General features: G+C 43.7%; 1 protein-coding gene across 2 annotated transcripts in view; it reads right to left on the bottom strand.

Annotated features, from left to right (window-relative positions):
* LOC118369714 (protocadherin-15-like) overlaps nt 1–16,301 on the bottom strand; it is a 269,223-nt gene that overhangs the window by 78,322 nt on the left and 174,600 nt on the right. For both annotated transcript variants that reach the window (XM_052498598.1, XM_035754342.2), the window contains exon 22: nt 10,224–10,340. In XM_052498598.1, the coding sequence (XP_052354558.1) occupies nt 10,224–10,340 (117 nt within the window). The remainder of the gene's footprint in view (nt 1–10,223; nt 10,341–16,301) is intronic.

Here is a 16,301-nt window from a genome sequence, read left to right as displayed (position 1 = left end):
TCAACCGATCGCTACCTGCACCTACCCGCCTGTCCAACATCACTACTCTGGACGGCTCTGACTTAGAATATGTGGACAACTACAAATACTTAGGTGTCTGGTTAGACTGTAAACTCTCCTTCCAGACCCATATCAAACATCTCCAATCCAAAGTTAAATCTAGAATTGGCTTCCTATTTCGCAACAAAGCATCCTTCACTCATGCTGCCAAACATACCCTTGTAAAACTGACCATCCTACCAATCCTCGACTTTGGCGATGTCATTTACAAAATAGCCTCCAATACCCTACTCAACAAATTGGATGCAGTCTATCACAGTGCAATCCGTTTTGTCACCAAAGCCCCATATACTACCCACCATTGCGACCTGTACGCTCTCGTTGGCTGGCCCTCGCTTCATACTCGTCGCCAAACCCACTGGCTCCATGTCATCTACAAGACCCTGCTAGGTAAAGTCCCCCTTATCTCAGCTCGCTGGTCACCATAGCATCTCCCACCTGTAGCACACGCTCCAGCAGGTATATCTTTCTAGTCACCCCAAAACCAATTCTTTCTTTGGCCGCCTCTCCTTCCAGTTCTCTGCTGCCAATGACTGGAACGAACTACAAAAATCTCTGAAACTGGAAACACTTATCTCCCTCACTAGCTTTAAGCACCAACTGTCAGAGCATCTTACAGATTACTGCACCTGTACATAGCCCACCTATAATTTAGCCCAAACAACTACCTCTTTCCCAACTGTATTTAATTTATTTATTTATTTTGCTCCTTTGCACCCCATTATTTTTATTTCTACTTTGCACATTCTTCCATTGCAAAACTACCATTCCAGTGTTTTACTTGCTATATTGTATTTACTTTGCCACCATGGCCTTTTTTGCCTTTACCTCCCTTCTCACCTAATTTGCTCACATTGTATATAGACTTGTTTATATTGTATTATTGACTGTATGTTTGTTTTACTCCATGTGTAACTCTGTGTCGTTGTATCTGTCGAACTGCTTTGCTTTATCTTGGCCAGGTCGCAATTGTAAATGAGAACTTGTTCTCAACTTGCCTACCTGGTTAAATAAAGGTGAAATAAAAAAATAAAATAAAAATATGCTGTTCCTTAACAACTAAGATGTAGAACCCCAGGCCATTTGGCCACTGCAGTGTGAGTTGAAAGGCCAAACAAGCCCCCAGGATCAGAGACCATGCACCTATTTAAAATAAACATTTATAAAAATGAGATTATGTCCTTTCCCCCATTTCCCTTCCCCTATAAACTGTGCAGTTCAGTATCAACATTTCCAGTTTCCACATTTGACATTTAATGGCAGGTCTCATACTGGTTCCAAGACAGCAGTACTATGGGGATTGACTTGACTGTAGATACAGTAACATCTTACTATATCTACTCGTGCTTTCAGGTTTACAGCAACTCCCCTTGTCTGGCTTTTTGCTCACAGACCATAAATATTTTATGTCTTCTGCTGGGGAAAACACTCACCAAAGATGGAGATATTTACCACTTTGACATCTAAGAAATGTATGTTGGGACTAGGGCTGTGGCGGTCATAAACTTTTGTCAGCTGGTGATTGTCAAGCAAACAGCTGCTGGTTACACGGTAATTAACTGTTATTATTTACATAAACAAGTTTGGTATCTTGTGACTTCCATGCATAGCCAACAAGCCACTGATGCAGACCTTTGAACCTTCTACATTTTAAAAAGTCTAATAAAGAAATGTAATATAGCCAACACCTTCACAATGAATCCATTATGTATTTTAGACAGGTCTATGATATGAAGAAAATGTAGTCTACAAGCCTACAAGCCGAGAGATGAGTTCAGATTAGTCTGGCATGTAGCATGCTTCTGTCTATAACATGAGCTGCTCAGTATATGTAGGTAATCCTTCTAACATAACTTTTTGAAAGATATTACATAGTAGAACTGAAAAGGTGTTGCTCTCCACTTTGTTTTGAAAGTTTTGAAATCAGTGGAATGCACAGTGGAATTAGAGTATGATATTCTGCCAAAATCTAACACGTTCTGGAGTGAATACTGGAACAATATTTCTAACATGGAACTTGGGGAATGGTAAGAGGCGATCTAAAGAATAATAATGTAATTGCGGTTGTTATTTTGTGATGTCATTAAAAATGTTATAAAGGAAATACTGTAACTTGAAAAAAATATTGCCGTAAAGAGTGTGATTTGCGACACAACGAAATAAACAATAGAGCATAATATAAAACGATAGACATTTTTCTATCATCACACAATATATATCGTCATATCGCCCAGCCCTACTAAATAATATACAGTATGTGTGGAATTAGTTTTGATTTAGAATGGACCATTATCTATGCACTTATATAGCCAATGGAAGATGCTTTTCCCGTGGTTAATTTTTGTGCCAGTCAGGTAGGCTATGCTCCTGTTGTAAAGAAAAGCAATGTGCTTAATATTAAAAAGTTGATAAATAAATATAGTAAGCTTAGCCAATAGAACGCTGATGGGATCCTCCTCTTTTAAGAAGAGGCCCTCAAAAAAAGTGTTTTGTTTTACAGCCTGGAATCGAATCAGGGTCTGTAGTGACACCTCTAGCACTGAGATGCAGTGCCTCAGAACGCTGCGCCACTCGGGAGCCCCGAGGACTTTAATAATAGGTATTCATTACACTTCTCTAATTGATTTCCTTCAGTTCTAGTAAGCAATAAGATGAGACGCTTCCGTATATGCCTTTGTATTCTCAGCCTTTGTCTCTGCATGGAATCAAGTCGAAATTAATATTTGAATAAGTGTTTTGAACTGTTTGGTGCAGCCCAAACACAGAACAGTTCATGTCAGAGATTGAATTCCATTTCTGTTCTCCGTCCCCGTTTCCCTCATCAGCTCTGCTGTGGAAAGGAGGCACAACTACAGTCCACTTGTTACTGTGCTTACGGACAGACAGACAGACAGACAGACAGACAGACAGACAGACAGACAGACAGACAGACAGGACAATACACATGCACAGAGAGTGCAGGTTAACTATGTTGTGTGAAATGTTCAGATCCACACGGTTGTGATTGACAGGCTCAGAGTGAACCCCAGGGACGTGTACTGTTCCTCTGCTACAAACACCACGGAGGCCCCCTACCCTGGAGGGAACACAGCCAGCAGGCGGTCCTTTCACACCAAGTTCCAGTCCAGTCTACAATTACTGGCCGTTTCTCCAGACCCCCGGGAGGGTATAACGAGCAGATTCGAGAAGCGTCAGATGAGGATTGTGTCTGATGGCTGCAATGTTTTAGATGGACACAATTCACACGAGTCAAATATAATGATGCAGACTATAAAAAAAGTCATGTCATTCAATTATAAAGGAAAAGGAAAGAGAGGGATACAGACCAGGTTAGAAAATAGACAACAGACCTCAAGACATGATGTAACTATGCTGAGCACTTGTTAAAATGAAAAACAACTCCAATCTCAAAAGAAAAGAAAAGAGAGGGAGCATGTGAGGTAGAATACTGACTCACCTACGGGGCTATAAAATATTTAGGTGATTGCACCGCCAATAAACCCACCTTCCTTTGGCATAGGGTTGATGAAGCTGAACCACATTTTTTGGGGGACAAAATAACCTTGTTCTCTAGCATTTATTAGATTCTAAATGTGTCTTTGCTTTATCGTAATAGCCTTGTTGCCCTATTGACAGAGCGAACGGGAAGCAGTAAAAGTGCGGTGTGAGGCATTACAAAAACCTATACTGATTTCCCCCTGCCCCTGTACAGCCTCACCTGTGATAGGGAAATCATTTCTGAGTGCAACAGGGTGTCAAAATGATGGTGCTGTATGGTGTAATTTCATTCCTCTGGTTTGCAGCCGGGCAAAAGAATATAGGTATATTCCAGGAAGTCGGTGTGGAACTGCTCAGCCATGGCAAAGCCAATGAAGACAGAGACAGATAAACAGAAGGGTGAGACTGGAACAGTGTGTTGTTTAACATACTTAACAGAAATAATCATCACATTATGACAACTGTGGGAACAGAACAGATGCAACACAATCAGGTAGCTATTTTTACGAAGAGAACATTGGTTCTTGCTGGTAGTGCTGTATTTCACTATATGCTGTGTAATAAACAATATTTTGTGTAATCAGCTGTGATGCCTTAAGCGGTGGAAATCACTGTTCTCTTTAACAGGGGTTCTCAAAGTGGGGTCCGCAGAAGCACTGCATATACACTACACAACCAAAAGTATGTGGACACCCGCTCATCTCATTCCAAAATCATGGGCATTAAAGGGGAATGGAAACACTATGATTTAGAACGACGGCGAACTGTAAATCGTCATATTGGCATTGTTGCGTCACTGGTAGGAGAGAACATTTTGGAACTCACAAAAATGGCTGAATGAGTCGCTCCGAAACTGAGAATGAAATAATGTTGTAGAGAGATGGTGGCGATACAGTACAAAATCCCAGCGGATGGTTGCTGTATTGCATCCAGTCAGAGGTTCCTGTCAATCTGTCTGGATGGTGACTGTATTACATCCAGTCAGAGGTTCCTGTCAATCTGTCTGGATGGTGACTGTATTACATCCAGTCAGTAGTTCCTGTCAATCTGTCTGGATGGTGACTGTATTACATCCAGTCAGTGGTTCCTGTCAATCTGTCTGGATGGTTGCTGTATTGCATCCAGTCAGAGGTTCCTGTCAATCTGTCTGGATGGTGACTGTATTACATCCAGTCAGTAGTTCCTGTCAATCTGTCTGGATGGTGACTGTATTACATCCAGTCAGAGGTTCCTGTCAATCTGTCTGGATGGTGGCTGTATTACATCCAGTCAGTGGTTCCTGTCAATCTGTCTGGATGGTGACTGTATTACATCCAGTCAGTAGTTCCTGTCAATCTGTCTGGATGGTGACTGTATTACATCCAGTCAGAGGTTCCTGTCAATCTGTCTGGATGGTGACTGTATTACATCCAGTCAGTAGTTCCTGTCAATCTGTCTGGATGGTGACTGTATTACATCCAGTCAGTAGTTCCTGTCAATCTGTCTGGATGGTGACTGTATTACAACCAGTCAGTGGTTCCTGTCAATCTGTCTGGATGGTGACTGTATTACATCCAGTCAGAGGTTCCTGTCAATCTGTCTGGATGGTGACTGTATTACATCCAGTCAGTGGTTCCTGTCAATCTGTCTGGATGGTGACTGTATTACATCCAGTCAGTGGTTCCTGTCAATCTGTCTGGATGGTGACTGTATTACATCCAGTCAGAGGTTCCTGTCAATCTGTCTGGATGGTGACTGTATTACATCCAGTCAGAGGTTCCTGTCAATCTGTCTGGATGGTGACTGTATTACATCCAGTCAGAGGTTCCTGTCAATCTGTCTGGATGGTGACTGTATTACATCCAGTCAGTGGTTCCTGTCAATCTGTCTGGATGGTGACTGTATTACATCCAGTCAGTGGTTCCTGTCAATCTGTCTGGATGGTGACTGTATTACATCCAGTCAGAGGTTCCTGTCAATCTGTCTGGATGGTGGCTGTATTACATCCAGTCAGAGGTTCCTGTCAATCTGTCTTGGTTGCGATGTATTTATTGGATGTGTCGGTGCTCAATATATATAATCAGTATCCTATAACGATGTTGATCATCAGCGCTGTTTGGCGCATTGGTAACACATTTACCTTTAGATTAGACGACTAGAGTTCCAATCGCAGACAGCATCATGATTCATGAAATCTCATTCTAACCAATAATGGGGCGTGCTCTTTATAAATACATTGTGATTTCGTTTCAGTATCAGACTAACTTTGCTTTTTTTTTTATTGCAGAGCATATAGGCTGGCAGTTTATCGCCAGCTCACCCTATGGGCACAAGAGAGAATTGGACGAGGTCTCTGCGTGTGTCGTTTCTTCCATAAAGTGTGCATAGCCAGAAGCAAAGGCATTGAGCAAAAGTTTGAATAAAACCAGTTCATTTGGTAAATCTAGCCTAGCGTAAGACATAGACCTAATGCCTGCGCCTTATGTAAAAATAGTATTAGTTAGCTTGTTCACTATAAAAACAGGTTCAAGCGTAACCAGAAAAACTTGCTTTGAAGATAAAACTACTTTCAGTGTGCACTAATCCCGTACCCCTGTCGCTAGAGTAGTGACTTCAACTAGCTTTGGCCGCAATCTATTGGAAAGGAATAGTAACTACAATGGGCAGCTAGTCAGAGTCAAAGTAGACATTAATAATATATGCCAATTAGCAGACGCCTTTATCCAAAGCGAACTGGGCACATGGTAGTGGAAACAGATCATACAAACAATATTAGAATTTTGATGTCATAGATGGTCAGTCTTCGTATCTATAGCCCTGTCTATGAATTTGAGAGTCGTTACATTTCTCCAGCCCCATCCCTTAACTTTTTACGAAAAGAGGAGCAGGGAGTGCCTTTGTTATTGTTTCTACTGCTGATTGCCACTTTAAGAAGTTAAGATGCAGATTAAATACACACCAAAATATGTTACAGATACTATAAAAATGTCCCATCACTCAGGTAGTTATCGAATACACAGCATCCAGCAGAGCAAACAATCAATCAAATATATTTTACAAAAGCCTTTTTTACATCAAAATAATAACCACAGTGGTTATAGAGGGTGCAACAGTTCAACACCTCAGGAGTAACTGCTTTTCATTGCTGAGCATTAATAGGTTGAGAGAGAGAGAGTTGAAACAGCAGAACCGGGACAAGGTAGCACATCCATTGAAACGGGTAAAAAAAAAAATCAGTGGAAAAACAATTCCACTCCGATTCCCTTTATGTATGGGTGTATCTTTGAATTCGCTGTTGAATGGCCTGCTCCTTCTCCATTTTTCGGAACACCATCCCGCTCCCCCAAAGTGATTGATAGTATATCTTAGTTTGCACTGTGATGATTGTGATTCTGCGAGTTCACTGATCTCACTCTCCGTCAGCTCCATCTGTAGGGGCAGGACTCGTTTGTATACTGATGATCGTAAGCCCAATCTAGCTGGGCCCTGAGCTCTTTAGTGATGTTCCCGGTGGACCTCTTCTCCACCGCAGCACAGGAACAGACTGGCACCCAGGGGTCAGTTTGGCATGCTGTACTAAATGTTCTTTCCTGTTGGTAGAAAACAATTAAGGCATTTAGTAGGCTATAGTTATATTCAAGAGTCACTGCATATACTTGAAATAGACAATAGCCTTAGACATAACATGTATTTGCATGTACCACCTGCCTCCTGCACAGTCTCCTCCAGGATTAAAACATTTTCAGGGATGAAGATGTCATCTTAAAAAGAAACAAACGTTTTGTTAAGACAACTGAACTCACATCAGTTGGCATTAACAAGCTACCCGTTGTATGCTTTGTCAACACACACACACACACACACACACACTTCAGCAAACATTAGATATGTCAACTTCTGTCTAGCTAATGAGGTGGAGCTAACAAAACATTACAAAAACAAATCTGTCAACAACATGTATTACAGTACTAGACTATTTGAGGTGGAAGCTAGCTACAGTAACTAACTTTACCTAATAACAGGAGTACATGGATAAACTGTGTTGCAATTTTAGTTGCAGTTGAGTTGCTTGCCAATGTTATTTGCTGGGAGGTGTAACACAAAACACTTCAGACACAATTAGCTAGTTACCTTCAACTAGAGTTGCAACAAAGTTGTCCAGTGTCTAACACTAGCCTAGTCAACAACAGTCATGACCGGTTAACATTACCTCTGGGGCTCCATTGCATTGACTCTCGTCGCCTCCTCCGCTCAGTCGCTTTTGATGACGGTCGGTCGGTAACCCCTACACCATAACCCTCTAAATGTCAAACGGAGGCGCAAGCAGAGGGCTTCAACGTGGGCCTATGACTCCTCTCCATTCGGAAACTCCCGGTTGCCGCATCGAAAGTGCCCTTCATCTCGAAGTCTGCCTCCGCAAAATGCTGTCTGCAGATCCTGTTCTTCGATTCACTCTCAATACCACAGACAATTTGCTGATTCCTGCCAGTGATGCCAGTGGCACCGGTCGTTACTATGGCAATTTAAAATGGCGCTGACCATAGCTCAAATAAACCTTGTCGGCAATCAAAATACTAAATATAGAGATGTTTTTGTGTTAAATGCACTTTAGTGTTAATGGATTGAATACATCTCTTTGTTTAGATTTACTTCCCAAAGTGTTCCATTTCCCTTTAATATGGAGATGGTCCCCCCCTATGCTGCTAGAACAGCCTCCCAATCTTCTGGGAAGGCTTGCCACTAGATGTTGGAACATTGCTGCGGAGACCTGCTTCCATTCAGCCACAAGAGCATTAGTGAGGTCGGGGACTGATGTTGGGCGATTAGGCCTGGCTTGCAGTCGGCCTTCCAATTCATCCCAAATGTGTTCGATTGGGTTGAGATCAGAGATCTGGGCAGGCCAATCAAGTTCCTCCACCCGGTTGTCTACAAACCATTTCTGTATGGACCTCGCTTTGTGCACAGGGCATTGTCATAACAAAACAGGAAAGGGCCTTCCCCAAACTATTCCCATAAAGTTGGAAACACAGAATCGTCTAGAATGTCATTGTATGCTGTAGCGTTACGATTTCCCTTTAATTGAACTAAGAGGCCAAGCATGAACCTTGAAAAGCAGCCACAGACCATTATTCCTCCTCCCCAAACTTTACAGTTGGCACTATGCATTCGGGTAGGAAGCGTTCTCCCGGCATCCGCCAAACCCAGATTCGTCCATCGGACTACCAGCTGGTAATGCGTGATTCATCACTCGCATTTCCACTGCTCCAGAGTCCAATGGCGGCGAGCTTTACACTACTCAAGCTGACGCTTGGCATTGTGCATGGTGAACTTAGGCTTGTGTGCGGCTGCTCGGCAATGGAAACCCATTTCATGAAGCTCCTGTGCGGACGTTGCTTCCAGAGGCAGTTTGGAACTCGGCAGTGAGTGTTGCAACCGAGGACACAACATTTTTGCTCTAGAAGCTTCAGAAATGGCCAGTCCCATTCTGTGAGCTTGTGTGGACTACCAATTCACGGCTGAGACTTTGTTGCTCCTTGACGTTTCCACTTCACAATAACAGCACTTACTGTTTACCACTCTAGCAGGGCAGAAATTTGACAAACTGACTTGTTGGAAAGGTGGCATCCTAAGACGGTGCCACGTTGAAAGTCACTGAGCTCTTCATTATAGGCCATTCTACTGTAAATGTTTGTCTATGGAGATTGCAGGGCTAAGTGCTCGATTTTATACACCTGTCAGCAACGAGTTTAGCTGAAATAGCCGAATCCACTAATTTGAAGGGGTGTAAAAACAGCTGCATTGGACATTTAAAAAATGTTTGGCCAAGGGATCAGTGGAATAAGTTTCTACAATTTATGTTCTTAACCCTGGGCAACATGGGCCTGGGAGGCTCATAGGGATATTGGTATCTACAGTACTCCACCAATAATTGAAGCTTTAAAACTGCAGTTCTCTCTGCCTCATGGAAAAATTGTAGAATTTCAGGATATTAATGTTAAAGCTGCAACAAGAAAATATATCTCAGCCCCATTATTTATTGAAAACTGAAAAAGAGGCGGGCCATTAAAATATTCCTTCCCAGGGTCCGAGACCGGGTTCAACTGGCAATGCACTGCCAAAGTCATAGTAAAACCAAAGACAGTACAGAATGAAGAAACGGTTTCTCCAATAGAAATCCCTGATCACACTTGTAGGCGATGTCATGGGAACGTTGGCTATCTAAGCTCATGCGCAGAAGCATGTCATCAGGTGTAACGGTCGTCTTGCACCGAACAGCACATTTGCAGGCCGAAAAATGAATATTTTCACGAGGTTGGAGTAATAACATGTTCAACTACTTAAGACATTGACTCAAATCTAGGTTGTGGCTTTAGCTTGAGAAAATGAACAAATAAGGAAGCATTTTTAATTTCTCTCATTGACACTGGCCTGGTCTGCTTGATCTGTTTCACAAGCGTTCCCGGAAGTATTGTGATTGTTGCGCCTCTGGGTTTAGAAACTCCTTGGATGATATTTTTTTTATCTCACTTGATTTGTGTTCTAATTATGAGGGGTTCCCTGATGAATTTGCTATCACAAAAGGGGTCCCCGGCCCCAAAAAGTTTTCAAAAAACGTTGTTTTATAAAACCAATACATATTAATCTTGATATGAATCATTAGTCACAGAGAGATCAGTGAAACTCACAGGAGGGTCTTGGTCCTCAGCGAACACAGTGGCGATGACCGTTCCCTTCTCTGCGTTGGGGGCCACCAGGCCCTTGTACAGCGCTTGGCTAAACACCGGGGAGAAGTCATTCATATCCTGTGAATAAAAAGAAAAGGAATAGATACATACATACAAAGTACTGTAGTCTACTATGAATGTTAAATTTTTACATTTTTGTATCCCCAACACTTAAAAAACAAAAAAGAGAAAGTTGGTCAATTTATTTTATACACTGTGATTGGAACTGCTATCTGCAAGTCTAGCTGACAAAGTTCTGTGGGAGCATTATTATGTGAATTAATGCCACAAGATACTTAATTCCAAATAATGGAAATGTTGAGGAAACCAAGGAAATTGGCCTTTGCAAGATGTGTATGGTCCCAGGCGTTGCTCTAGGACAGTATTTCATATCTGATTGTAAACTCATTCGTTTCAAGTTTCACTATTTTTATGTTACGTGCACACGTACAGTAAAATGCCTTTCCTGCAAGCTCCAAACCCAACATTACAGTAATCAATATTAACGTAGCACTAAAAATAACAAGGTAGAACAAAAACAAAAACTGAACTGTAAACTGTACCAAACGTCAACTTAAACGTATTGAACAACGATCTGGCTTAAATGGCCATGTACTCTCTAGGTTTCTTCCTTTCTATGGTTTTTCCTAACCTCTGTGCATCTACAATGCTTGCTCTTTGAATTAAATGTAATTATTTTGCTGCTATATAGTTCGCTACATACTTCAGTCAAAAGTAGGGAGGTTGTAAAAAACAAAGTGATCAGCGATCGGATTATCTCCAACCAATCAGAGTATCAAAGCCAATTTCAAATGTTCAATCCGCAACCGTTCTAGTAAATGGCTCAATCCATTGGTTTCTGAGAACAATCAGAACAGCTAGAATGTTTTTCTGTTCTAGAAATCATCGGGAAAGTACTCAGATTCAGACAATGCGGAGAAGAAATGAACATCCGTGGCTATTATATAATTGTACCATTTTCCTGTCCTGCTAAGCATTCAAAGTGTAACGAGTACTTTTAGGTGTCAGGGAAAAAGTATGGCATAAAAAGTAAAGTATTTTCTTTAGGAATGAAGTGAAGTAAATGTAAAAGTTGTAAAAAATAAAAATAATAAAGTAAACTACAGATACACCCCCCCCCAAAAGAAAAAAATAAGTATACTTGAAAGTATTTTTACTTAAGTACTTTACATAATAAATAATTAACACACTGCCACGTAGGGCTGCCTGATATGGTCAAATAATTTAGGATTTATTTTTAACCAAATGTTGCAATTGCAAATTGACTTAGAATTAGAGCAAAACTGTAGTAATCATGGAAATAGAATGACTATTCTAATTCTATAGTTAGAATATAATAGTGTGCACTTTGAATCGTGTTGTTTAAGATGGCAATTAATTAAAATGCCAGGGAGGAGTTATTGTGACAGGGTAGGAACTAAAGTGTTGATAGGTGTTTTCTAGGGGACCTTATAATCGTATAATTCTTCATGTAGCTAACGTATTCTTGCTTTGCATATTCCTCATTGATTTAGAAGATACTGTTGCACAAACAACATGCTGATTTAGGTCTACACCATCACTGGTATTAGGCTGTATTAGCTCTTACTCAGTACATTTATTAGTTAGCTAGCTAGCTATTAGCATTAGCGGCTAACAATTAGCGCCTCACAAGATTTTGGGCAACTTGCTAAGAAAAGACAAACTAGCTGTTTGCTGATGTATGAAACACAAGCTAATAGTGTCATTATAGAACGCTAGTGGATTTATATTAAGAAGCAACGTGAAAACAGCATTGTTGTCATCAACATTGTTGCATGTGCTGCATTGATCATGCAGACCAAACACAAGTGTCTCGTGGTTGAGGACCATCAAATGTGCTCCTTGAGTGGAAGGGGGCTGGGCGTGCCTAGGTCTGTGTGGAAAGTGGCACGGAGAGAAAGAGCGGAGAGAGATCACTCAAGTAGCAAAGTAAACTATAAAAATTGACATTACACATTCATTACAGGTAGTATCACATTTTCATTTCATTTCATTACAGCACAACGGTTTGATTTGTTTGATCGTAGCTAGCTACATAGCCGTCTGTAGCTAGCTACATAGCTAGCTACATAGCCGTCTGTGTATTCAACTGTTCTGCCTTATTATTATTCGACCATGCTGGTCATTTATGAACATTTGAACATCTTGGTCATGTTCTGTTATAATCTCTACCCGGCACAGCCAGAAGAGGACTGGCCACCCCACATAGCCCGGTTCCTCTCTAGGTTTCTTCCTAGGTTTTGGCCTTTCTAGGGAGTTTTTCCTAGCCACCGTGCTTTTACACCTGCATTGTTTGCTGTTTGGGGTTTTAGGCTGGGTTTCTGTACAGCACTTTGAGATATCAGCTGATGTACGAAGGGCTATATAAATAAATTTGATTTGATTTGATTTGATATCAAAGATAATTGTGTAGTCTAGAGCGATTTTCTAGGTTAGCTAGCCAGCTATTGTCGTTCTTTTAACGCAACGTAACGTAATCAACACTGCTAGCTAGCCAGCTAGCCCCGAATAGCAGCACTGTAGAAACTATTACACTCAACGGAACGACTTGATTAGTGTAGTGTCAACAACGCAGCCACTGCCAGCTAGCCTACAAAGTCAACAACGCAGCCACTGCCAGCTAGCCTACTTCAGCAGTACTGTATCATTTTAATCATTTTAGTCAATAAGATTCTTGCTACGTAAGCTTAACTTTCTGAACATTCGAGACGTGTAGTCCACTTGTCATTCCAATCTCCTTGCATTAGCGTAGCCTCTTCTGTAGCCTGTCAACTATGTGTCTGTCTATCCCTGTTATCTCCTCTCTGCACAGACCATACAAACGCTCCACACCGCGTGGCCGCGGCCACCTAATCTGGTGGTCCCAGCGCGCACGACCCACGTGGAGTTCCAGGTCTCCGGTAGCCTCTGGAACTGCCGATCTGCGGCCAACAAGGCAGAGTTCATCTCAGCCTATGCCTCCCTCCAGTCCTCGACTTCTTGGCACTGACGGAAACATGGATCACCACAGATAACACTGCTACTCCTACTGCTCTCTCTTCGTCCGCCCACGTGTTCTCGCACACCCGAGAGCTTCTGGTCAGCGGGGTGGTGGCACCGGGATCCTCATCTCTCCCAAGTGGTCATTCTCTCTTTCTCCCTTACCCATCTGTCTATCGCCTCCTTTGAATTTCATGCTGTCACAGTTACCAGCCCTTTCAAGCTTAACATCCTTATCATTTATCGCCCTCCAGGTCCCCTCGGAGAGTTCATCAATGAGCTTGATGTCTTGATAAGCTCCTTTCCTGAGGACGGCTCACCTCTCACAGTTCTGGGCGACTTTAACCTCCCCACGTCTACCTTTGACTCATTCCTCTCTGCCTCCTTCTTTCCACTCCTTTCCTCTTTTGACCTCACCCTCTCACCTTCCCCCCTACTCACAAGGCAGGCAATACGCTCGACCTCATCTTTACTAGATGCTGTTCTTCCACTAACCTCATTGCAACTCCCCTCCAAGTCTCCGACCACTACCTTGTATCCTTTTCCCTCTCGCTCTCATCCAACACTTCCCACACTGCCCCTACTCGGATGGTATCGCGCCGTCCCAACCTTCGCTCTCTCTCCCCCGCTACTCTCTCCTCTTCCATCCTATCATCTCTTCCCTCTGCTCAAACCTTCTCCAACCTATCTCCTGATTCTGCCTCCTCGACCCTCCTCTCCTCCCTTTCTGCATCCTTTGATTCTCTATGTCCCCCTATCTTCCAGGCCGGCTCGGTCCTCCCCTCCCGCTCCGTGGCTCGACAACTCATTGCGAGCTCACAGAACAGGGCTCCGGGCAGCCGAGCGGAAATGGAGGAAAACTCGCCTCCCTGCGGACCTGGCATCCTTTCGCTCCCTCCTCTCTACATTTTCCTTCTCTGTCTCTGCTGCTAAAGCCACTTTCTACCACTCTAAATTCCAAGCATCTGCCTCTAACCCTAGGAAGCTCTTTGCCACCTTCTCCTCCCTCCTGAATCCTCCTCCCCACCCCCTCCTCCCTCTCTGCAGATGACTTCGTCAACCATTTTGAAAAGAAGGTCGACGACATCCGATCCTCGTTTGCTAAGTCAAACGACACCGCTGGTTCTGCTCACACTGCCCTACCCTGTGCTCTGACCTCTTTCTCCCCTCTCTCTCCAGATGAAATCTCGCGTCTTGTGACGGCCGGCCGCCCAACAACCTGCCCGCTCGACCCTATCCCCTCCTCTCTTCTCCAGACCATTTCCGGAGACCTTCTCCCTTACCTCACCTCGCTCATCAACTCATCCTTGACCGCTGGCTACGTCCCTTCCGTCTTCAAGAGAGCGAGAGTTGCACCCCTTCTGAAAAACCTACACTCGATCCCTCCGATGTCAACAACTACAGACCAGTATCCCTTCTTTCTTTTCTCTCCAAAACTCTTGAACGTGCCGTCCTTGGCCAGCTCTCCCGCTATCTCTCTCAGAATGACCTTCTTGATCCAAATCAGTCAGGTTTCAAGACTAGTCATTCAACTGAGACTGCTCTTCTCTGTATCACGGAGGCGCTCCGCACTGCTAAAGCTAACTCTCTCTCCTCTGCTCTCATCCTTCTAGACCTATCGGCTGCCTTCGATACTGTGAACCGTCAGATCCTCCTCTCCACCCTTTCCGAGTTGGGCATCTCCGGGCGCGGCCCACGCTTGGATTGCGTCCTACCTGACAGGTCGCTCCTACCAGGTGGCATGGCGAGAATCTGTCTCCTCACCACGCGCTCTCACCACTGGTGTCCCCCAGGGCTCTGTTCTAGGCCCTCTCCTATTCTCGCTATACACCAAGTCACTTGGCTCTGTCATAACCTCACATGGTCTCTCCTATCATTGCTATGCAGACGACACACAATTAATCTTCTCCTTTCCCCCTTCTGATGACCAGGTGGCGAATCGCATCTCTGCATGTCTGGCAGACATATCAGTGTGGATGACGGATCACCACCTCAAGCTGAACCTCGGCAAGACGGAGCTGCTCTTCCTCCCGGGAAGGACTGCCCGTTCCATGATCTCGCCATCACGGTTGACAACTCCATTGTGTCCTCCTCCCAGAGCGCTAAGAACCTTGGCGTGATCCTGGACAACACCCTGTCGTTCTCAACTAACATCAAGGCGGTGGCCCGTTCCTATAGGTTCATGCTCTACAACATCCGCAGAGTACGACCCTGCCTCACACAGGAAGCGCGCAGGTCCTAATCCAGGCACTTGTCATCTCCGGTCTGGATTACTGCAACTCGCTGTTGGCTGGGCTCCCTGCCTGTGCCATTAAACCCTACAACTCATCCAGAACGCCGCAGCCCGTCTGGTGTTCAACCTTCCCAAGTTCTCTCACGTCACCCCGCTCCTCCGCTCTCTCCACTGGCTTCCAGTTGAAGCTCGCATCCGCTACAAGACCATGGTGCTTGCCTACGGAGCTGTGAGGGGAACGGCACCTCAGTACCTCCAGGCTCTGATCAGGCCCTACACCCAAACAAGGGCACTGCGTTCATCCACCTCTGGCCTGCTCGCCTCCCTACCACTGAGGAAGTACAGTTCCCGCTCAGCCCAGTCAAAACTGTTCGCTGCTCTGGCTCCCCAATGGTGGAACACTCTCCCTCACGACGCCAGGACAGCGGAGTCAATCACCACCTTCCGGAGACACCCGAAACCCCACCTCTTTAAGGAATACCTAGGATAGGATAAAGTAATCCTTCTCACCCCCCTTAAAAGATTTAGATGCACTATTGTAAAGTGGCTGTTCCACTGGATGGCATAAGGTGAATGCACCAATTTGTAAGTCGCTCTGGATAAGAGCGTCTGCTAAATGACTTAAATGTAAATGTTAAATGTAAATTACACATTTAACAAACCAAACATTTTTGGCAAACTTGGCTTTTGCAACTGCACTTGAAATTTTTCGGACTGACTGACCTTCATGACTTAAAGTAATGATGGATTGTCGTTTCTCTTTGCTTATTTGAGATGTTCTTGCC

This window comes from Oncorhynchus keta, chromosome 36, assembly GCF_023373465.1.
Source record: "Oncorhynchus keta strain PuntledgeMale-10-30-2019 chromosome 36, Oket_V2, whole genome shotgun sequence".
Taxonomy (NCBI): Eukaryota; Metazoa; Chordata; class Actinopteri; order Salmoniformes; family Salmonidae; genus Oncorhynchus; species Oncorhynchus keta.
The sequence above is the reverse complement of the archived record's forward strand: the minus strand, read 5'-3'. Positions and strand labels throughout refer to the sequence as shown.